This window comes from Pelodiscus sinensis, chromosome 4, assembly GCF_052426305.1.
Source record: "Pelodiscus sinensis isolate ZL-2025 chromosome 4, ASM5242630v1, whole genome shotgun sequence".
Taxonomy (NCBI): Eukaryota; Metazoa; Chordata; order Testudines; family Trionychidae; genus Pelodiscus; species Pelodiscus sinensis.
The window spans coordinates 94665864-94690785 of NC_143055.1; the positions used below are offsets into that span (position 1 = coordinate 94665864).

Consider the following 24922-nt stretch of genomic DNA (forward strand, 5'->3'; position numbering starts at 1 on the left):
TAGTATATTGTGAATTACTGGATGGATGCAACTCAAAAATATTTTTCAGTTTCATGCTAAGAGAGTTTCATGCTAAGAGTTGGTTTCTTCTTAGACTGAAATTTGGCACTTCTTTAGCAAATCTTCTCATAGTTTCCCTCTTCCTTGTGATGCCTCCTTGTTTGCGTTAGACACTAAATAGAATTCTGACTCTTTTTGGCAGTTTTTAAAAATGTATATATTGGTCTATTACAGAAGAAAGTGTCTCAGAAGGGTAGCCATGTTAGTCTGTAACTTTAAAAATGAGTAGTCTTGTGCCTACGAAAGCTCGTGATACTATATATATATATTTGTTAATATCTAAGGTGCCACAGGATTACTCATTCTTACAGGAGAGAGAGAGAAAAACAAATCAAAAGGAAATTCATGAAAACTAAAAACTATGTGGTACTTAGAGTACTAAGAAGCTGACTTCAAAAATGCTCGTATTTCAGTGGCACCAAAGGGCATCATCTTAAGTTTCTTTTTTATTAAGTACTAATGGCCACATTTCATAAATTGTTGCTTATTAAGTGTATTTCCTCACAAGCTGTTGAAATGTACAAACTGCAAAATACAGTAGACTTCCGATAATCCGGAACCTATGGGACCTACGTGGTGCCAGATTATCAGATATGCCGGACTATCAGGAGGTACTATAAAATGGTTTTTTTTTATATATATATATATATATATATATATATATACACACTGTATACATTATATACTGTATATAAAGTGTTCTTAACCCTTTTTATTGTACATACTGTATACAGTATACTGTAATGTTTTAGTTTTTTAAAGCCTTTTTTACCCTTTTTGCTCAGTTCAGCTGCTGCCGCTGTTACCTTGTAACTAATTTTTTGCCGAAGCTCACTCACTAGGCTCTTGCCATTTTGATGCTGGACTATCAGGAGTGCCGGACTATAGGATGCCGGACTATTGGAGTTTTACTGTACAGTGTTTCTGCTGTGTGGAAGGCCTATAAAGTGGCCCTAATGGAAAAAGGTGGAGATGCAGAAGTGTGTTCATTAATATATTCTAACTCACTTGAGAAATTTATTTTATTAAATGAAGCTTGTTTGGCAGTCTCTTCACTTGTGGCAGTTTTGACACTGCCACACACATGGCTTATGAGATGTAACATAGTATTGCTATTTTAATAATGTAATTTCGATTTCATTGCTTCATTTAGCTAAATGGGGGCCACAGGCAAGTCTAAAGACTCCCTGCTGTATTATGAGCTACCGTATTTTCCGGCGTATAGGGCGACTGGGTGTATAAGACGACCCCCTATCTTTTTAATTAAAAGATAGGGTTTCATCTTATACCCCAGCGCCCCTCCGCCTCCTTTGCTCCCGGTGTCCCTGGTCTGCTGGAGATGGTCCCCAGCAGACCAGAGGCACCAGGAGCAAAGCCGCCAGGAGCACCTGGGCTGCCCCCCCCCCCCCACCGCCGGAGCCCCTCCGCGGCTTTGAAAGCCTCGGGGGAAGCCGGCGGCGGGGCATCCCAGGCGCTCATGGGCTGCCCCCCCGCCGGAGCCCCTCCGCGGCTTTGAAAGCCTCGGGGGAAGCCGGCGGGGGGGCATCCCAGGCGCGCATGGGCTGCCCCCCCGCCGGAGCCCCTCCGCGGCTTTGAAAGCCTCGGGAGAAGCCGGCGGGGGGGCATCCCAGGCGCGCATGGGCTGCCCCCCCGCCGGAGCCCCTCCGCGGCGGCGCGGAGGGGCTCCGGCGGGGGGGCAGCCCATGCGCGCCTGGGATGCCCCGCCGCCGGCTTCCCCCGAGGCTTTCAAAGCCGCGGAGGGGCTCCGGCGGCGGGGCATCCGGCGTACAAGACGACCCCCGATTTTTGGGGGATGTTTTTTAACATCAGAGGTCGTCTTGTACGCCGGAATATACGGTAATACTGATTGTGTCAGTCCACTGTGTTGAAAGTATTTCTGACTTTAAGTAGAATTCACAGCTGTTAGTGTTAAATTGCAATCTTACAAAATTGCCCTAAAAAAATATCGGCCCACAGACAAATCTTGTTTCCCCTTTTTTACCATTACAATTTTGTATGAAAAACTGAATGATATTCACTTGCCTATTGCAAAAACAAAAAACCCCCACACGCACATGTTCGAGGGAATAGTTTTGCAAGCCTGTTATATTCTAACTTAATTAGTTTGGATTTTCACCTGTAATATCAGAACAACTGATTAATATCTAAAGGCATACTAAGTTGTGAAGAGCATACTCCGTGCTTTCCTCATTTGCTCAATGGTTCCAGGTTATGGCACTAAACACTTTCATAAAGGTTTCTTTCTTGCCTGTCTTCAATGTGGCAGTATCATCCAGAAAATGAGTCCGGAAAAGTGTGCATTTTTGTCCAACAGTTACTCTCTCTGTAGAAAATCATTTTAATTGGCATGGATGAAATAGAGCCAAACTGGTTTTTAAAACTTAGCAAGCAGTAAAGTATCTGTAGGTTATCATTTTCAACCTGTCTCAAGGGCCAAAAGGTGGGACACAATTTTTAAAAAAAGGATGAAAGTTTGAGATGTTGATTAATTTCTTTGACATGAATAGTTTCCTACAATCTATTTTTTTTAATGATTGAGCATTTCTTCTGATGAAGGTGATTTACAGTACCAGAAGTGGGATGACAGGAGGTGGGTGAGATATGGGACTAGTTGAAAGGTGTGCCTTCAGGTGAAGGGATAAGCTACTGCTGTTTGCATTGTATTTCACTTTTAGTTTCTCCTTCAAAGAAAATCTCTAGGGACATAACTGCCAAGATTTCATTTGGGAATTTGCTCACAGAAGTAGTAGACTAGTTTAAATTACCTACCAAGAATTTCTCTTTCGTCCTTTTTCAGATTAAATTCATCTTGTTGACTTTTTGTTCTTCTAGCTATTTAAAATGAATTTTGCAATGTAATGTGTACGCTCAAGATATAATAAACTAAAAGCACTTTGGTAAATTCAAATTCAACTACAGTGTGTTATGCAATGCTTCCCAGTCAAGAGATTTTCCTGTTTCTAAATAATATAGCATTAACCAGTGCCTTTCCTTTTCTGTTAAGAGCCAAGAAGAAAATAACTTAAAACTGAAATAATAAAAAAGGTAATTGATTTTAGTCTATTGAAAAAAAAATTATTCAGAGGCGTATACAATATGGGCATCAAAGCTGCTTATAATGAAGTCTGTCAAATTTAATTTTCTAGCCAACTTTCAAAGTTATTACCTTCAACCAATCAGCACATTTTCTATATACCTTAGGGTATTTAATAGCACCCAGCATTGTGTCTAAGCCCTTCCTGGTTAAATTATGCCTGGAAAAAAAAGAAAATGAGAACATGTTGTATATTCAGTTTGAAAAGATCCATTAAAGTTTGAACATTGTTATATAAAAGGTTTTAAAATATGCGGTCTGCTGCTTTTTCCAACTGCCTTTCAGTGGTGTGGGTGGTGAGAAAAAGTGCATTGTTATACTGTGTACCTAGATGCCTTGATTGCCTTTGTGATATTATACTGAAAATGGAACTCCTGCACATAAGAAGTATAGCATCAAATAAAATCATACTTCTCAAGGTGTAATTATGACTTTTAAAAATTGTTTTCTGTTTCAAAATAAGGGAAATATAGATAGTTCTGGATTCAGAACAAAAAGCTTGCATAAAGACTTTTAATATTTTCTCTAAATTATTGTACTGAAAGGCATGTTTTGGTCAACCTATTTTTAAAACTTATCTACAGATGAGGGTGCTGATGTTTAAAATACCGAGTATTTGTTACTGAAAGATAGCATGTTAATTGTGTTTAAAAGTTGCTCTGTGTTTCCCCTTCTTCTTCAATTGGCAAAATGGGGTGGGGCCAATAATATGAATAATGTCCTATTTTTACTTATTTGATACAAAGTGTGCCAGTGAGGGAAATTTTTTAAGTCAATAGGTTTTTAAATTATGTAGTCTTTACGAATACTTTCATGGATGGTATCATTCAGAGAGAATATTGGCTCTTGGTTCCCTAACCTGTAATTATGTTGGATAGCCACATGACTAGAAATGTTATAGCTACGTAGCGGGAAACTTTGTCAGACAATCAAATGCTTCTTTTTGGGACTTTTTCTCTCCTCCTCATGCTAATGAAAAGTGCCAAACTGACAGCCTTGAGAAGATATCTTCTGTTAACAAAACAACATATAAGTTAGGGAAACTGCAGATTTCCCCACACGGCCCTGCCTTAGTGCCTCCAGCCTGATCTGCACCTTGTGAGAGGAAAAAACTTAAACAACAAATAGTCTAGTAGCAGATTAAAGACTAACAAAACATGTAGATGATATCATGAGATTTCGTGGGCACAACCCACTTCTTCAGATGACAGGAGACTCTCTTGTGAGAGAGTCATTCAATCTTGGTCTTTCCATTGAGGCTTCCCTCAAGGTTGCACATCGTGGCCAGTTTACAAAAATACAAGTATATAATACACACTACAAAGCTATGGTATATTTTCAAAATGAGTTTTTAAATTACAGGTTAAACTTCTCTACTCCAGAACTCTGGTCTGGGAACATCTGTCGTCCAGAATTATTTTAGTTAGACAGATGTGCACTTTTCATAGGTGTGGCCAAGTTTCCCATGATCCCATCTAGTTTGTTTACAAACCACCAGTCCAACTCTCAGTGTTCTGTGCTGTTATTTAGCTCTAATTTACCTCTAAATGTCCTCTTAACAGACCAGTAAGCAGTGGAAGTGTCGGTAATGCTGCTAGACAATATTGATCTCCTCTTGTTTGTAAAATTCTCTTGTTTGGAATTGGTCAGGTCTGAAGAGTACCAGATTAGAGAGGATCAACCTATAGTTAGCAATAATTAACATATCAAGAGTAAAAAGTTCAAACCACTGGTACTCAAAGGGCACGTCTAGACTGTTTTTTTTAAAGGCGATATGCAAATTTGGTGCTAATTTGCATATCTTCCAATCACATTTTCAAAAGCGGGTCTTTCAAAAGTGAAAGTAGTCTGGATGCAATTTTTGGGGGGAAAAAACCCCTTTTTCGAAAAACTGCGTAAACCTCCTTTTTTTAGGAAGAGCGTTTTTTCCCCCGAAAAAGTGGGTTTGGTTTTTTTTTGGAAAAAACCTGCGTCCAGACTACTTTCATTTTCAAAAGACCCACTTTCGAAAATGCAATCGGAAGAAGATAGGCAAATTAGCACCAAATTTGCATATCTCCTTTTGGGGAAAAAAAAACCCCATAGTCTAGATGTGCCCAAAGTTAGGTTCCTAAAATTATATTTAGCCTTTAGAGTGCACTAGAATCACATTTGGAAGCTTACTCTACAGCCATGAGGTCAAGCATCTGATTTTTTTGTTCAGAAAGAAAGCTGAAATCATCACATACCCACTTGATTCTGGGAGCTGGGGATTTAAGGAAAACAATCATTATACTGAATCATGAGTTAGCAACACTGCTGGCCCACCCTGTCACAAGAACAGCACAAAGCAGAACTAGGACCTATTGATTGGTGATAAGCTCCACCTTGTGTATATAGGAGGCAGCCACTCTCAGAAATTCCAGTAATCAAGCTCATCAGATCATCCCCTGCAGTCTGGAAGCAGCAAGCTCAGCCCACCAGACAGAACTGCTTGAGAGAAACCCTGTGACCAATACCAGAAGGGGCACTGATGATCTCTCGAGAGCTTTGTCCAGCTTAACAAAGGAGACACGGTAACATTCAAAAAGGTTTTACTTAATAGCAAAGGGAGAAGCAAAATTCATCAATACTCAGTCTTTTTTTAAAGGATAGGATAAAATATGCCATGGAGACAAGGATATATTCATCTATTGTTATTTGCATTATAAAGTGTAGGAGTCTCAAGCAGATACCGGGATCCCATGGTGTGAGGCACTGGAGAAAAACATAAGAACGGCCGTACTGGTCAGACCAAAAGTCCATGTAACCCAGCATCCTGTCTTCCAACAGTGGGCAATGCCAGATGCACTAGAGGGAGTAAACTGAACAGGGAATCATCAAATGACCCCTCCCTGTCACCAATTTCCAGCCTCTGACAGACAGAGGCAAGGGACACCATTCTTATACATCCTGGCTAATAAGTATTGACGGACCTAACCTCCATGATCTTGTTCTTTTTTGAGCCCTGTTAAAGTCCTGGTCTTCACAACATCCTCTGGCAAGGAATTCCACGGGTTGACTGTGAGTTGCGTGAAGAAATACTTCCTTTTGTTTGTTTAAAACCTGCTACCTATTAATTTCATTTGGTGACCCCCTAGTTCTTATGTTAAAACATTCACATAACAAAAAAGACAATCCCTGCTCCAAAGAAATTACAGGCAGTCCCCCGGGTTACATGGATCCGACTTGCATCGGATCCCTACTTACAAACGGGATGAGGCAACCCCACACCAGCTGCTTCCCCCCAGCAGACCAGGGAGACGCGAAGCTAGCGCCCCCCTCCCCCCCGAGCAGACCAGGGAGACGCGGAGCGGCTTTTCTCAGCAGACACCTCAGCTTGAGAATAAAGGACTGAGGGAAGTGAGGTGTGGAAGAATAAAACTGAGCTCTGGAGAAATGTTTGGCTAGAGTTTCCCCTACAATATGTACCAGTTCTGACTTACATACAAATTTAACTTAAGAACAAACCTACAGTCCCTATCTTGTACGTAACCCGGGGACTGCCTGTATAGTCTAAGTAGGGCTAGAGACTTTGCTGGCTATACTGCCTCTGATCATGTGTAACACTCTTATGCATTAATTCCTCTCTGTTTTTTTTCCTGTTGTTTCATGAATGAACTATATACTGTATATAATTTAAAGTAGCTCTGAATTTTATTTATGAGGAGGAGGGATTTTTTCCGTGGAAAAAAATCCATTGGCCTGAAATTCAGGAAACCTGGCATCCAACTTACTCAAGCATGTTTTCTTTACTTGAATGGGGAAATTATTTGTAATGAATATTTTCAATTGATGATCGGGTTCTGATTTCTACTATATTGACTGGGGGAAAACATTGAAAGACTTCTATGCACACATTTCAGCTAAGGATTGGTAAACTCAATTCAATTTTCTATGATGTGCCAGTGGTTGCTCAAAATGGGAATTATCTGTGCTATATTTACACTTGAGAGTGTCTTGTAGAACTATATTCCTGGTCTATATCTCCAGGAATCTTTCCTGGCTTCTCCAAGTAGGCAATAGTTAAAGACTTGGTAATCTTCAGAAAGAGTGCTGTTCATTATGTAGAGCAAAATTTGCCCTGTGTGGAGAGGGCCTACACAAGCTCTATACCCCGTTTTTAAGTCTTCTAGCTAGAATTTCACTTATACTGCATATCCTCAGTAGCATCTTCACTTCTCACACTTGTGATTAATATTCCGCATGTAATGAAATGGGAACAAAAGTGGTGCCTTTTTAAAAATATCTTTCAGAACCCTTAGCTGACTACCATTTATTCTTCTGACAATGCAGTCTCTTCATTACAGATGCCTTCTTATTTTTTGTGTCAGATTGTGATCTTTCTCTGAAACTGTGTATGAGCACTGTCACACCTTCACCTGTCAGCTTTGGCTACACATTTTCAAGTCCCCTGCTTTCACATTCTAATGAACTTAGTACATTATGTTGCTTGTGAAATATTTTCCTGTAGACATAGCACATCTGTCGAGGTCACACTGATTTCCTGAGTCTTTGGACTTCATTAAAAATTATTATTAATTGTATTTGAAAATTAAAATCTGTCATATTTGAAAAGCAATGACTTTGAAAATAGGTACTTTTTTACTTCATTTTCCTTCAGAGAGAGCAGAACTCTCATGAACATGTTAAAGAATCACCAAAGCTCTATCACATTATTATTTAAAACAATTGTTAATGTAAAAAGGAGTTAGAACATGTACATGAACCAATAATTTGCATTTTTACAGAAACAAAGGAATTACTGTATTGTGGATAAATATAAAGCTCATATGAAAAATTCAGGTATGTAACCCAAACATAACCTACATATAACTAGGTAATCTTGGAGTCAGTGGAATTAGGTGCCTAGGCAATTTGGAAATCCTACTTGGCATCCATCTAAACCTTTTGGGACATAAATACTTTTTAAAAATCTAGCCCCAGGTTATGATTCAGAAGGAAACTGTTTTGCTTGGTGAAGGTATGAAAACCGAGGAAACTAGATTAAAATGCTATGATGTAGGCCTCAATCCTACAAGTTTATAGGCACAGGCAGATCTGGAGTTCCCCTGAAGTCATTGGTGCTCTGTGTGGATGCAGCAGTCCACCTGCATATATATGAGTGCTCAGAAGCAGGGTCCTAGAAGCTTTTTTTCATATGCAACACCTGCTTTTAGTAAAGTCCAATTTAATACCAATTTTATACCCTATTTTCAACCCATAATTGACTAAGTCACACGGAGGTCAAGTGACTTGCCCAATGTCACACAGTTAAATGATTTTTTTTTTTTTAGGTGAACCTGATGGCTTCTAGTCTTAGCCAGGAAACAATGTCACTCAAGAACTGATCAGAGAGAAATCAGGCTTCATTCTACAACTAGGATTTTGAGGATAAGATATGTGTTTGCAATGAACCCGTATAAATATGCATGGTATATGAGGCTTTTCAGTCACAGAAGTGTGGTAAATAAAAACAAAAAGAAGCATCTTTTTCATTTTGATTTTTGTTCAGCAAGAGACAGCATCAGTTACAGAAATTCATTCTCCAAGGAACTCTAAAAAAAAATAAACTGATGTCCAGATTCTGATACTACATAGGTATATGTTGTTCTTTTACTTCACTTGAAGTTGCATTGAAGTGAAGTTTGACACAGATACGTTGTCAGGTATTATATGGGGTTTTTTTAGGGTCAAGTTTACTAAAGCTGGAATTATCCTACATGTGGTATTTTTTTTAGAGTCTGTATTGCAAACACAGCCCTACATATGGTCAACTTACAGTTCATTACATTTAGGGTGTGCACTAAAAACATACTTAATGCTATTCATTTTGTATGAAACATTAATTTTGCAAGCACCATTATGCTATAACTTGAATAAATCCAGTATAGTGCTTACTGTACTTAAATTTAGTAGCACATATGAACAATTAAGTATGTATAGTCAATTATGTTTTAACATAGTTCCACTGAATTGTTGAAATGGACATACGATAAGCAGATTTTGTTTTGGTTTTGGGTGAGAGAGAGATGGCGTCACAATTTGGGTTTCAAGCAGTGTTGATATTGTGAAACAGTATCTCAGCTGGCTGGGTGTAACTGAGACACAATAATACCAATAAATACATGTGCCTTTTCAGCACTGTGATCTGTAGAAATCCTGATCTCCTGAGGATGGAATAAGTATTGTTGGATCATGGAGATAGTGATTTGCATAGTATTAAAACAGGCCCAATCATGTTTGCTCAAGTGTCTTGCTGGGACCAGTGTGCTTGTTTGCTCAAGTGTCTTGCTGGGACCAGTGATTACTTCAGTGGGGCCAGGATTTATCTAAAAACTTAAAAGAAGGGGTCCTTCCTTTCAAACTTATGAAGGAAGCAGGGACAATGTGTCGGCTCTCCACTAAAGCATGCTAAAGTAAAACTAAGAAAGGGACTTGCTAAGGGAATTTAAATATCGTGAGGAGGGGAGGCTGATATTGACACATAAAGACTATCCCCCTTTTACAGAGTACAGCATTTCTCCCCATTTATAGACAATCATACCATTTCCATTTTTTTCTCCAAGAACTGGATTTTAAAAGCTGTTAAAAAAACTGGAACACTTTGTAGACCAACTTTAGGAAAAAAAACAATATTAGAAGATTTGTGATTTATATTATCTGGAAAGAAGGGAAAAACAAAGTATTAAGACAGTAACTGTGATTCCTTTTTATAAAATGGGAGGTCTTATAAACATCCATTGCTATCTTTTTCTACGTTCTTTCTGCCTCACCTTTTACTTGGAGGAGGAGAATAGAAAATATTCTTTGAGATGACTACCATATTCTGTGAAAGTAAACCTACACAAGTTTACTTGACCCAAATATCCACCAGGTTTACCAGTGCTCAGTTTCTTCAAATCAGATAAGATCAGGTGTGTTCAGAGTGATATGGCCATCAAGTTATGCTTTCACTTTTGATCTTTTTTTTTTATAGCTTATAAACAGTTTTACAGACACTGAACATTAATAATGTTCTTATTCACCTAATAGGATCTTTTAAAGCAGCATATACCGTATGTGTTTTCCTTATTTAAAAAAAAAATAAAAACAAGTGTTCAATGAAACAGGAAGCATCGCCTGGGAATTTTCACACCAAGAAAAGCTAATTGAACTACTCTTTCCATTCTGCATATTTACAAATGCTGTGTTATTGCTCAGTTCTCTCTGGAAAAATAAATATCTTAATAAATAGAGGCCTGCAAATCTGTGGATATCTGCTTTATATCCACAGGTGTAGCCGCAGCTTGTTTTTGCAGATATGGATGAAAATAAAAATTTAGTTTTCTAGAACCCTGCAAATTTGTGAATATCCACTTTATATTTGTGTCTATCCATCCTCCGCTCATTTTTGCGGATACAGATGTAGATACAAATTTTGTTTCTGCATAGGGCTTTATTGATAAGGTAGGGGTTTTTTTCAATTATTTTGTGCAGGTTTATGTGTGTCCTATTTTTTTTGTGTCTGGCTTGTTCCCTGACTTGTGACAACAGTCTCTTAATGCCTCTTCTGCTCTCAATATGAGTTTTCTTGTGGTATTGACATTGCTACTTTGAACTGAATTTTAATTCTCTCGTGCATTTCTTTGTTATGGAGATCTTTTCCAGTTTGTTAATCTCTTCCCTTTCCACTCCTTTGCTTGCTTCATTTTTTCATCTGCGTCTCTCTTTTACTTTTAAAAACCTTATCGGTGCGGTATGTGGCTCCTGGATCTAATGGCTCTTCATTTTCTCCTGTAATTGAAATTCTCTTTCCCTTTCCATCTGTGTTCCTAATATATCTATTTCTAGTGTTAGCATCTCCCTATTCACCTGGCTACATGGGTACCTATGAAAGAAAACAATAGAGTGCATTCCAAGGGCCTGATCGAGCATGGCCTGGGGTCAACAGGACTCCCCAGCTGGCCTTAGCTCTGTACAGTACTTCCCTGGAACCTGCTCTCAGTTTTGGGGCAGTGTCTGGGTGAGCCTGGGTTTAGTTGGGTAGTCCCTAGCTGAGCCTGGGCTCCCCTGCCCCTTTGAAAGGCACAGAGGCATTTCAAAGGGGGTAGCTGCTGCACAGCTGATCTGCAGACCAGCTGTGTAGTGGCACCATTGCACAGCTGGGCACTGCTGTCACTTTGACGTACCCCTTCCTTTCCCCCCACCCCCTTTGCTACCGCTCCGTTTGCTACCGCTAGCTGACTACTAGTCAAAAGGCTGTCCAATAAATTCTTATGGGGTAGTGGACTAGTCTTTAGCAGCCCGGGCTTGCTCTAGGTAAGGTCGCTAACCACGTGCCTGGCAGCAAAACCGCCCTCAGACCATCAACCACCCGAAGCAAGCGGGAGTGTAAAATTAAATATGTAAAAATCAACGTGTCCCCTGAAGGAGGCGCGCCCGGCACACGGGCCGGGCGGCTGCAGCCTGCTGCTCGCAAGGCCTGGCTGGCGGCACGCGGGCAAGCGAGTGTCCCAAACTGAACCTTCCCAGGTGTGACGCTCGCTTAGGGGCGGGGTTTCCAGTTAGGCTCCGCCTCGCCGTTCCTTGTACCCAGCGCGGGGAAGCGGCGAGAGAATGGGAAGGTAGTGACGCAATAAGTCTGCGGTTATCCCGGCTCAACTCCTCGCGCGAGCGCGGCCCCGCCTCCCTCTGTCGTAGCCGGCTCGCCGCACCTCGTGGGAGCCCAACCAGAGACGTGTTCGTTGCGCAGGCGCATTGGCTCCCTGCTGGAGTTCTTGCGAGAGTTGGAAGCCGGCTCGGTTGGTTCCTGGTTGGTGGGGAGCGCGCTGCGAAAGCCGGGGCGGCAGCAGTGACAGGGAGGGGGGAATCCCCTCGGCGCGGAGTCTGCGAGCGGCGCCCCCCCCCCCCCTTCTCTAGCCCGTCCCGCCCGCCGCTGCGTGCAGGGGTCGCTTCTTCTCCCCGCCCAACGGGCGCGGCGGGAGCGGGCTCCCGGCCCGGCATTGTCTGCGGGGCGCGCGCGCCGGGATCATGTCCGCCGGGCAGCAGGAGCCGCCGCCGGATGAGACCCTGTCCCCCGCCGGCACCGCCCCCTCCTCCGCAACCACCAGCAACGGCGGCGAGCTCGCGGGGGCGCCGCCTGTCGGCGCGAGTGACGCTGACATGGAGGTGAGGAGACCCCCCCCCCCAAACCCCGGGACCGGGCGTGAGCCGGGGCGGGGGACGCTCTGGAGCTGGTGACGATGCTCCGGCCCCTCGCTCTCCGAGGCCCGCTCCGGGTTTTCCTGTCCCGCCCCGAGCGGCTCCCTCAGCACACGTGGGGTTCCTCTGTCCGACTCCCCCCGTTAGGGCCCGGGGTGGGGGGTGAGTTGAGTCCCCCCCCCCCGTCTGTCCGCAGAGCCGCGCAGTAACCGGTGGCCGAGCCCGCCACCACCCGTCGTGCTGTGCCACGAGGGCTGGGGCCGGCAGGCTGCGTGAGCCGCGTGGGGCAGAGACAATAGAGCGGGCGGGCGGATGAGGAGCCCTCAGCGGCGCGTGTGAATGGAGCGGAGCCGAGCTGAGCCGCCTCCCCTGTACAGCGTGTGCGCCTCGTCTCTCTCTCTCTTTGGTTCATGAATGAATTGGGGGCGGTCAGGAAACGGGAGTCGCGTCTCGTTGTGTCTAGGGGCTGTGGGAGTCTCCGAGATGCTGGGAAGCGGGTAGCAGCTGTTACGTCGGCTTCCCACCCCTTCAGCAGAAAGTAGGTTCTTCTCTCTTTGTCACATACGCACCCTCTTCCCGTTGTTTGTTTTCTGTTCACGGCTCTGCCTGTCACTTCGGTGGGCGCTGTGTACCTCAATATATGCAAACAAGAGGTTCCTTCCCCTTTATGAACGATGTACCACAGACTGCTACGAGAAAAAGAACACAAAGAAACATTGACGGCTGCTCTCTGACTGATAGACAATTAAAACAATCTGAAATTGGATTTTTGAAGGCAAGCTGGAATAGTCACAGGTTTCCCAAATGTGGCCAACTCTCCTTTCTGTGTTCTGTTTTATTCCAGGAGTATCTAGCTAGAAATTTATTTTTCCTTTTTTCCCCCAGGAAGTTCTTTTTGTAGTGCAGCTGTAACTGTTGAATTAATTCTTCTATTCTTTCTAAGTGAGCTTCCCAGCAAAGATTTATGTTTAGCTGTGCTTTCTCTTTAAGTTATGAAAAAAACAGAGTACATCTGGCAACATTTTATAAAGCAGTGGTATCATCTGTTGTTTGAAATGTCTTATTTTGGCAACAGGTGCCTAATTCAGAAATGTCAAGGGGTTAGGAGAACCTGGGATTTGAACTAATGCCTAGAGATGATTGTTTTGTAACAGCATTTGTTTCTTTAGCCATACATGGAAACTAGTTTGTCTGCTTTTTATTGATGAATATTTCATGTTCTGAATCATTCTTTACAACCAACCTACTTAATCTGACTAGTTTGCAAATTCCATTTTCTTAGAGTAGCTCCTTCAGATGAACAAATAACTAAAACATTGTGGGTAATAAATCCTATTTAAAAACATAAAAGCTAAGCTGGAAGCTATTAAACAAGGATTTTTATATGTTTTTTGTCTCTTGTAAAGTTATAGTTCTCAAGAAGAAACCAAACCACTTTCAATGTTTATTTAAAATATTTCTTCATATAGTTGTATCTCGTTTAAACTGGATTGGAAAGTTTCCTTATGAAGATTTATAAGTGCTTTGCCTCCTTCCTCTGGAATATTGCTTTACATTGATTCAGAAGGAAAGATTGTTAGCTATTGTTACCAGATTTGGTCCTCCTCCCCCCCCCCCCCCCCGCGAGATTGCTTAACTAGCCAAGAGGACAATCTCATCCCAGCCATAACCCAACCCCCCTTCCTCCTTTCTGTATGAAGAGCTATTAGGATCTTGTCTGCACTGGCTTTTTTTAAAATCTCCTACTATTAAACTACTATTGCTATGTCTCAGAGGGATAGCCATCATAAAGTTAGGAATAAAGACACTACCTGGCTAGCATACTACCTTCCATGTTCTAATGACTTAAAAAAACCAAACAATGGGTACTTAAGATCAATTTCCTCCTTCCCTATCAGCTTCATGTAATGTGTACACTCTAATACTACTTTCCCTCTTTTTCACTTCCTTCTCTGCCCCTCCCCCCCATTTATTTTGGAACTGGACCTTTAATAACTATTCATCTGAAGATGTGGCTTGTGCACATGACAGCTCATGATGCCATCTACATGTTTTGTTGGTCTTTAAGGTGCTTCTAGACTATTTGTTGTTTTTTAAGTTTTTCCAGAGATAGTCGTTAGTCTGTATCTGCCAAAATAGTGAGGAGTCCTGTGGCACCTTTACTTGCATTTGATTAAATGGATTTTTGCCCACAAAGACTTATGCCCAAACAAATTCTTTATGGTGCCACATGATTTCTCATTGTTTTTACTACTATAGATTTAACTCTTCTGTTAGTAATAATGGTGAGAAAGCTAATGTAGGTTAGCTGTTGGTGTTCTTAAGATTAGTGGATATATGGTGATAAAAATTTTGGTGGACAGGCAATGTTGCTGACCAGTAGTAGGAAACCTAGTTTAAGGGAAAATGCTAATATAGATACATCTTATGAAGGTATGAAGAGCAATGACACTTTGTTCTTTGGATAGAAAGTATAGCTTCCATATTGAGAGAGACATACCATAATTAGGTATTGAAATTAGGAAATCTTCATTTGAGAATTTTTGTTCATACAGTTCCTTCTTCTATAAATGAGGCTCAACATCATAGAGTGAAACAAATGTTACACTTTTCAAAAGAGGAAGAAAGAACAGCTGATGAGTTTACAAAGAAGATCAAGAATGATTTGAGTTCATATTTAGTTGAAGTGTTCAATGATGTCTTGACTATTTTATGTATGCCTAGTTTCAAAATCTTACCAAAATGTTAAAGTGGAAAATGCTTGTGTTAAATTCAGTCTACAGTTGTTGCCCATTGTCTTTTGAAGTTGTACAACTTAGGGATATTAAAGACTAATTGATCTCCCTCCTGCTGCCTCTGTTAAATAGAGGCAGCAAAGGGAGGTGGGGGGTGGAAAGCGACACTTGAAAGCGGCAGCACCGCACAGCTGAGCCCAAGATCAGCTGTGTGGCGCTGCTGTTTTGAAATGCCAAGGCTCCTCAGCTGACCGCAGGTTCCTTGGAAATGCTGCACTGGAGCACAGGATCAGCTGGGGAGTCCCCAGATGACACCAGGCTCCATGTGCGCAGTGGCTGCACAGCTGATCCCTGGCTCAGCTGTGTGGCACTGCACATGGAGCCCGGGGTCAGCTGGGGACTCCCCAGTTGATCCTGTGCTCCAGTGCAGCATTTCCGTAGAACCTGGAATCAGCTGGGGACTCCCTAGCTGACTCTGGCTCCATGTTGTGCTGCCTCTGTGAAATGCACAAGAGCCCCCGCTAGGTACTCTTGTACATTTCAAAGCTGACACCTTGTGCAGCCCGGAGTCTGCAGGACTTCTTGCTGGCCCCGGGCTGAATGCGGAAGTGCCTATTGAGTAGTTGATGGAAATTCTTAATCTGACTAGTCTGAAATTCCATCAACTACTCAATTAGTCAGTGAACTGCTAGTTAACACCCTTAGTGTAACTATCACTTTAGGGTGTATCGATTCATGTGTGTAACTTGTCAGCAGTGTATGTCTCTTATTCAGGGGTCACAGCCGTTCTGCTTGTCTCTAAGCATGAAGCAGGAGAGGGTTTCCAGTTAGTTCCTGGCTAGAAGAGTAGGATGGTCTGTTGTTGAGCTGATACCTGAGTGCAATGATTTTTCCAGTTCTTTTCTTTTGGATCTTTTCTTTTTTGACTGACAAACTAAAATTCTGTTTTTACTTACTCATATCTCTTTTTGATGGGCCTTAGCTTGGCATAGTATTTATTATGTCTCCTTTTATGTCTATGTTCTTTATTTCCCTTCATTTGCTTTGTGTGGGTTCCAGCCTGATTTGTTTTAATATCACTTGTCCATTCCCCACTGCACACTAGGGACTGAGGTGAGATAAATAACTTCCAGTGTAGGCCATCTATTCTTAACAGATGGTGAAGGGTAATTTCTCCAGATAGCTCATTCTCTTCCCTAAACTCCTGAAGAACCTATGTAAAATACTCCTTCAGAACAATTGTATAAGGGTTGATCATACCAGTAGTATTTCTGCTTCCAGTAGAGATGACAGTTGTTCCTAGTACCTGAAGCACAGTGAAACTTGTAAATTGTTAATAAAGATGCACTCTTCTGGTGTCATGTCATATGTCACGATTTTGAAGCAGAATACTTTTTTGGAAGAAGGGAGAAGAGAGTTTTATTATTTCCCTATCTGAAAAGATAGTCAAAGAAAATACCTCTGCTCCTCCGCTCCCCTTTTCTGAAAGGGGAAGTGTGGGAGGGTGGAGTGGGAATCAAATGACTTAATGGAGACTTACTTTTCTGTCCCAAATATAATAATCAATGGTAATTACTTGATGTAGTAGGCAAAAGAAAATCAAACAGTTACCTCCTCATTAACTTGCCACCTTGCTCATAGGTCAAAACTGAAATTAAAATTGCAATTCCTGATGCATTCAAACTAAGATAAGTTTTATTTATCAACAAATAGAGATGGAGGTATTATCCTCTGGATAAATGGTAACATTAAATAAAATATGTTTGCTGGGTATCTTTTTATAAAAGAGAATTCAATTTGTTTTTCATGTTTTTTCCTCCTAGGAAGGTTTTGATGATGCATCACCAGGAAAACAAAAGGAAATCCAGGAACCGGATCCTACATATGAAGAGAAAATGGTGCGTAATTTTCAGCATGTGTGCAATATGATACAAATGGCCACTACTGTTGTAGTTCCTTTTTTATAGAAAAGTTAAATTTCTTGCTCTTATTTGAGTCATTTTAACTGGTATGCTGATGAGGCATTTCTGCAGAAATCTTAATGCCACTTTAGGAGAGATGATAGGAGCTTTTGCAGTTTTTAGTAGTTAAAATGAAGTGAGCTGTCCTAGGATTTGGGGGACTGTTTACAAAGAGTGGACTGATGTGAAGTTCTGTATTGTGTGATAATATTCAGAGCTTGAGTCTTTTGTCTTGTATGTAAGTGCACTGGTGGTGATGTATTGATGTGGGAAGAGACACTTTACATGTTAGGCATACTCTGGCTGGTTAATAGAGGTATCCTACAAAGTGCTTAGGCCCACCTTAAGGGAAGTTGAGAAATAAGCATTCACCCTCTGAAACAGGAACTTGCATCTGGTCTCAGGGAGAGCTCATTAGCATCTTAAGTCAACCCCACAGAATTACTCTGACTTATTAACATATAGGGTCAGATGAAGTCTAATGACCATGACCTTTATTTTCCTGTTTGAGAGAGAAACTTGACTATCTCAAATATTTGTAATTCAAATGCTGTAGTTGTCCCCAAACCGTGGGGTTCTTCCCCGCTAAGGTGGTGCTAAGCAATATTTGGGGAGAGGGCACAGTAGGATTGGGTCAGGGAAAGGAGTGTCACACAGGCTGCACTGCCACAGCACTTGGCTGTGGCTCCACTTCCATATCCAGCCACAGCTTTGCTGTTGTTGATCTGATGTGACTTTGCTTCCAACCCCACACCCAATATCAGTTCCTGGCTACAACTCCATTTCCACCTCAGATCTTCCTTCTGCCTCCTCACCTCCCTCTCCCCCATGGAACCTTAGCTTCTGGGAGTGGAGCAGATGGGTAAGAGCAGTGGTGATTGCAATATAAAGTAAAAATATGTAGTTGTAGTGTGAGGAAGAGAAAAGTAAAAAGTTATGTAGCAAATGGTTCTGTATTGGTGCTTAAAGTTCTCTGAAGTTGTAATCACCAGGCAAAATAGATTCGAGGTTGGAAGACTTCTGTGTAGGGAGATTCTTCTGAGGTTATATGATTTAGTGGTCTAGAGTATTATACTGGGAGGCAGTAATTTCTGAGTTATAATCCTGATGCTCTTTGATTTATAGCATGACCGTGGGTTGGTGATTTAACCCAAAGCTTGCAAAATGTACTAGACATTGGAATCTGACATAGATCGGAGGTCCGGGGCAATGCATCCTCTTTGGCATTCCCCTCCAGCTACTTTAAATTAGTTAGCATTCATAAAAAATAATGGATGATCTCCTGTCAAGATCTGGCTAGTATGTTGGGAATGAGGCCATCCACTACTTTCTCTACTCTCCTGTCAAAGCTTCCTTTTTTTAGGTCCTTTCTATTTATAACTCAAGTACTTATGACTGCTTATAGCTTTACTAAGAAAAAAACTGAAGTGGATGTTCTCAGTTCACTGTTACCCATGTGATACTGAATTACTAACATTGATAATTAAAAGTGTTTGTTAGTTTAATACTGCTGTTTCCTGCCAAAGTTATGGTCAGCAGTGGGACTGAAACAGTTACCTTTGAGGCTTATACTGAGAATGCTATATAGGTTCACTTACAAAAAGGCTGTCTTGAGCCTACTGGAGATTTGCCACAATACATTGGACTTCACATATAAGGGCTTCTTCAATTTTGGACACAAAACTTGTATTCTGGATATCTCTGGTCTTGGTTACATTTCAGTCTTATGCAGGTGTCCCCTGTGATCTTGGCTTAGGCTTATTTTGGGGCAGTTAAGGGGCCCTTGTTTGGGATCAAATCCATTTCACAGCTGCTAACTTTTGTAGCTATCTATTTTAAAGAATATGAATTTGAATCATTCTAAGACATTAATTGTAGTTCTAGATCTGAATTTTTATTATATGAGCATATTGTAATGTCTCACTTGCTCAAGTTGTTTTTTATTATATCAACAGCAAACAGACAGAGCAAACAGATTTGAGTATCTGTTAAAGCAGACTGAGCTGTTTGCTCACTTCATTCAGCCTGCTGCTCAAAAGACTCCAACTTCACCTTTGAAAATGAAACCAGGACGTCCACGAATAAAAAAGGATGAGAAACAGAATCTGTTGTCAGTTGGCGAGTAAGTAATACCTTTTAACATAGTTATGCCCGTAATATAGTTCTCTTATCTTTTTGCAGATTAGGAGCTTCCTTTAAAAGATGTGATGATGTAGGGTATTGTGCTTTCTTCTCAAAATTGCTAGTATTTTAGACACCCATCAAGCCTTATAAAATGGAAAATCACTTTGCACTAAAATAACCACAGTTGTTTATAAACTGAAGTTTGGTCAGAATCTAATTTAGGGATGTAAATGGGTAACTGGTTACCTGGTAAGCATCACCCTTTAATGGGTAATGCATCCTGGTTAGTTGGTGCTTCACCTGGCTGGTGCTAGCAATCCCCCATCTGCAGTGTGATAAGCGACCTGGCAGGAGCAAATTGCCACAGTGCGGTGCGGTGGGTCCTGCAGCCTGGCTGGGTCCAGCAGCCCATGGTGCAATGCAGCAGGCTGATTAACAAGTTAAATATATAGTTTAACTGTTTAACATTTTAAATGGGATTTTACATCCCTAATCGAATTTTGGGGTGGTGAAATAAACAAAGTAGCAAGTGGGTGGGAAAAGTAAATTGAATGGTTTTGGAGAATCCATGTGTACTGAATTTTATAGCTGAACCAAAATGCTAAAAAGAAATGTATTTTGTTTTTGCCTTTTGCTGTTTGATTTATAAAGATGTAGGCTTCTCTCTAACTCCTGAAAGAGAGCTCCAGAGCAGCTACCTCCGAAAAGCTTGCTGCAACCTCCCCATTGTAGGCTAATGTTAGCATCCTTCCTGTAGTCTTTCAGTTTTGCCCTACTCCAATCTTTCTGCTCACTACCCTCTCATAAGTGTGTTGCTAACAGGAGAAAAGAGAAAATTTCTTCCATCTGAATTTACCTGTGTATAGGAGTTGAGCTGTCAGCATACTCTTCTACTCAAATCAGCACAGATCAGCAAACAGTGTGACAGAACAGTAGACAAGCTTAAAATTGGAAAGAGTAATTATCCTCAGCATGCTGTTACAAAGCGTATTGCAAATATTTATGAATGTACAGGTTTCTTCAGATTACTCTTGTTTACATTTATCAAGAATGGAACCAAATAAATGATGGTAACTTCTTATGGAGCAGTCTGGTGCCTTCTCAATCTAGTTTGAAATTTGTATTTTTGATTTTGTTTTGTGTAGCTATCGACATCGTAGAACAGAACAGGAGGAAGACGAGGAGCTATTGACAGAGAGCTCCAAGGCGACTAATGTATGCACTCGATTTGAAGATTCACCATCATGTATGGTTTGCTCTTTCATTTGTTATCCTTGGTAAAGCCTCAGTGGACCCTAAAATTGTTCTCTTTCCATTATTCTTGCCTTCCTGAGGAGGTTGTCAATTCTGCAAGTTCCTGTAATCTAGAATATATTGAACATTTAAATTTGCAAATGTTAGGATTTTGGATATTCCTGAATCTGCTGAGGATCTGGCATTTTAAACTTTAAGTTGCTATCTAGCTGGAAATGAGTTCAGATTCTGCAGGAAAGAAATAATTCATAGGGAAGATCTGGAGCCACCATCTCCCTGCGCCTGGCACTGACCGCAGAGTCCCCTGCACCCAACCCCCCATGCCAGCATCTTGCCCCCTCCATGCAAACCTCCTGTTTCCAGAGCTCCACTGCACCCAACTCCCCCCAGTGCCAGTCCCCAAAGCCCCCCTTTGCCAGTCCCCCACCTCTTAGAGCCCCACATCCTCACTGTCTCCCCAGCAGTAGCCCTGTCCATGGAGTGCCCAGTGCCTGCTCCACCCCCCTCATGTAGACTTGTGCTTCCTCCCAGCTGAGCACTGCTGCCTTGGGTCATGGCTGCCCTAGACTGCTGTGCCGGCCTCCGCATGGCCCTCCCACCACACAGCGAGCCGTTCTTCTGTGTCTGGAAGGAGATCCCACCCCTGCCTAGCGCTGGTTGGCTGAAAGGCGGGACAGGACGTACTTCTCCCAACAGCTGCAGCAGGAAGGGAGATGCTGGGTGCTGTTGCCCACACCTGACGTGGCCTGCCAGCCAGCTGTTCACAGCCCGGCACTGGTCTCCGGACCAACAATTGGGAACCTATAGTATAGATAGATATAGATGAGTGGGTTTCTTGCTCCAGTGGGTTGTGCCCATGAAAGCTCATGATACTATATATATATATAGTTAGTCTCTAAGGTACTGCAGGGGCACTTGTTTAAGGGGTGTGTTTTTTTGAGAGAAACATAAAAGTATGCTCCATATGCTTTCACTCTTCAGGTTCAGAGAGATGTCCTAATTGCTCTTTGGAAAGTACTACTGTCACATTCTTCTACCTTGAAGTAAGAAATAGCATTGCTTAGCAATAAGAGAATATGATGTCAAATATTTCTTTGACAAATCTTTAATCTGTTTTAGATGTAAAATGGGGCAAACTGCGTGATTATCAGGTCCGAGGGTTGAACTGGCTCATCTCTTTGTATGAGAATGGCATCAATGGTATCCTAGCAGATGAAATGGTAGGCATTGCTAATTTTTATTGTTGGAGGGTATGTGGGGAGAGAGACCAGGAAGACAAGAACTGTAATCAAATTTTGGTCTCTAATTTTTTGAAGAAGCTGTTTATATTCTAAAATGCAAGATGTTATAATGCACTTGGATTTTTATATAGAACATGGTTAGTTTCACAATATGTTAAAATTACATTAATGACATTACTCCAACAACTATCAGTTATAGAACAGCTTCATTTAATGCAATTTTTTTATATCGCTTTTATCTGCCTCAAGGAAATCCAAACTCAGAAAAAGTTTGTTTTATGGAACAGACTGCTGTTTATCTAAACTTTAAAGCTGCAAGTATTTTGAGTGGTATTCATAAAGTTCTCATGCTAAGAAGCATTTGAAGTGTAAAAAAAATGGCAGTTCCGATAGGTCCATCAATGGGAAGGTACCTAGCCTCTGGTTGTCAGACGCTGGGAATTGGCAACAGGAGGTTGATCACTTGATGACTAGTTCTGTTCATTCCCTTTTGGGCATCTGGCATTGGCCACTGTTGGAAGACAGGATGCTGGACTAGATGGACTTCTGACCCGCATGGTCATTCTTGTGTTTTTAATCAGCTGAACCATTTTCCTCAGACTGTGATCACTTCAGAATTTGAATACAGAGAGAAACAAGCCTCACTCCCTCTCCATCATTATTGCTGTTGAGAACAATATGTTCCCCATAGCAGCAACAGCCACTTAGGGACAATTTTGCAGAAGGGAACTTATATGTTGCTACTAACGAGCATCTACTAGACTGTTCCTAATGTTTTCTACAAGCCAGAAAGTATCTGCTTTCAAATGGTGTTTGCTATCGTAAATTGCTGAAGCACTTAATTTTATGCTGCAGGCTATTTTTCTGTGTTACTTTAGCATGTCACACTAGACTTACTAGTTCTTAAAACTTTTAAAAAAGTAAGCTAATTTATTTCACAGTTAACTTTAAAGAGACCTTTTCTCCATTATTTACGCAAATGAATTTTAACCTCTTAACAGGGTCTTGGAAAGACACTGCAAACAATTTCTCTTCTTGGGTACATGAAACACTACAGAAATATTCCTGGCCCTCACATGGTATTAGTTCCCAAGTCCACTTTACACAACTGGATGAGTGAATTCAAGAGATGGGTACCAACTCTTAAAGCAGTTTGTTTGATAGGTGACAAAGACCAAAGAGTAAGTATGAGACACTTTGTTATGTATTTATATTTTTCTTCTACCCTACCCCAAACTGTTTATATATGGTGGCCACAACACATAAACTTGCCACCTTGTTATATTTTCTAATTGTGGCAGGCAGCTGCTGTAGATTGTTCAGGAGATAGATTAATGGTTTAGAAGTGGATTCCAGAGAATTGACATTTTAGACATAGAAGTCTAAAATACAACGGCAGCCTTAGCCACCTCCTACCCATATCTCATCCTTGTCGCCAGGTGATAGATACCCTAAGCCTCTTCCCCCTATATCGGAGGATGACTTCAGGTCATTCCAGGAGGTATAAGAAGGTGGCAGATGTGTTGGAGATCTCCCTGGTGAAACTGCTGGACATCCAGCATAAGCTGACCAGTATTCTTCATGCCTTCTTGGTGAAATTAGCACTACCAATGAACCCAGCCCTGATGGACCCAGCCAAATCTATCTGGAAGACACCTGCTACCATTCCACTGGTCTGTAAGAGATCAGACAGGAAATATGTGATGCCACAAGAGGCTGATGTTCAGTTCTCCCATTTCTCTCCAAAATCTCTGGTGATAGAAGTGGTAAATCAAAGGGCAAAAACAAAGTGCTGCCTGACCACTCCATATGACAAAGAATGGAAATGTTGGGACTTAGAGGGCAGGAAGGCTTATTTATTGGCATCATAGCAATTACATATTGATAACTACACCGCCCCCCTACCCAGCTACACCACATATTTGAACAGGTGGCACATTTTATTGAAAGTCTTCCAGACAATTAAAGGGAACAGTTTAAGGCAAACATAAATGAAGGTGTCCTTATTTCCTGCAATGCCTTGCAAACGGCCCTGGACTCTTTAGGTACAACAGCTCGCTCCATTGCCACAGCCATGGTGCTAAGAAGAGCATGCTAGCTGTACTTACCTGGCTTTTCACAGGAGGTTCAAGCCATGGAGAACCTTCCCTTTGAAGGCTCAAAGCTATCCGCCAACTCCATGGATGCTTCTCTGCATGTTCTTAAAAACAAAAAAACCCTCATGTTCTGCATTGAAGATCCTGGGTATCCAAGTACCTGCAACACAGGAAGCAGGGAAAATATTTTACACACAGATATAGGTCCTTACCCTTCAATCAATCACAGAGGCAATATGAGGCCAGATGAAGACAGTGCTAGATAGGCACAGGCAGAGCACCGATCAACCCTCAGCCTCCCAACCTTCAAACTCTAGACAAACATTGTGACTTTCTGGTTGAGGATACAGTAAGCCACATATCTCTCAGGCATCCAGAGAGACTACCTAGATTGAACGGTTGCCTGACACCCTTCTATCCGAATGGAGTTCCATTACTCTGGATAGATGGGTACTGGACATTGTCAAGGTTATTGTCTCCCTTTTTCGTTTATTCCTCCAACCCATCCTCCCTTCCCGTTGACCTTCAGGGACACATCTCATCCAGGTGCTCAATCACCTACTCCCACTGGAACCAATAGAACCTATACCCCCATGTCAGAGGGGAAGGGATTCTACTGCATTTATTTCCTTACAGCAAAGAGAATGGGAGGATGAAGGCAGATTCTCAGTTTAAGAAAGCTCAACCATTACATACACCCTCAATAGTTCAAGATGATCATCTTATCCAGAATAGTCCCTGCCTTAGAGAAAGGAGATTGGTTATCGACCTTCAAGATGCGTATTTTCACATGTTGATTCATCCAGCACACAGAAAATGCCTTTGTTTTGTGGTGAACAATGAACATTTTCAATACAAGGTGCTCCCCTTCAGACTCTCCATACTACCACGGGTCTTTTCCAAAGTAGTGGCCGTTGTGACAGCATGCCTCTGCAGACCGGGAGTCACCATTTTCTGTATCTTGATAAGTCTATGCTTTTAACAGTCAAGAGACATAAGAAGCAGTGAACCTTACTATTCAATATTTCAGAATCTAGCTTTACAGATAAATGTACAAAAATGCAAACTCACACCAACACAAAAATTAGAGTTCATAGCTGCTAACCTGGACTGCACAGTAGGGATAACCACACTT

The 24922-nt window shown here is 41.7% G+C and overlaps 1 protein-coding gene across 2 annotated transcripts in view; it reads left to right on the forward strand.

The window, feature by feature from the left end:
* The first annotated feature begins 11934 nt into the window (after positions 1-11934).
* SMARCA5 (SNF2 related chromatin remodeling ATPase 5) overlaps positions 11935-24922 on the forward strand; it is a 43227-nt gene continuing 30239 nt past the window's right edge. Inside the window, exons 1-6 of one of the 2 annotated variants that reach the window (XM_075929891.2) lie at positions 11935-12343; positions 16935-17009; positions 19028-19194; positions 20342-20442; positions 21570-21670; positions 22693-22872. In XM_075929891.2, the coding sequence (XP_075786006.1) occupies positions 12206-12343; positions 16935-17009; positions 19028-19194; positions 20342-20442; positions 21570-21670; positions 22693-22872 (762 nt within the window). In that variant the 5' untranslated portion in view covers positions 11935-12205. Of the gene's footprint in view, positions 12344-12759; positions 12915-16934; positions 17010-19027; positions 19195-20341; positions 20443-21569; positions 21671-22692; positions 22873-24922 lie in introns of those variants that run through there. The other variant, XM_075929892.2, reaches the window with a different exon arrangement.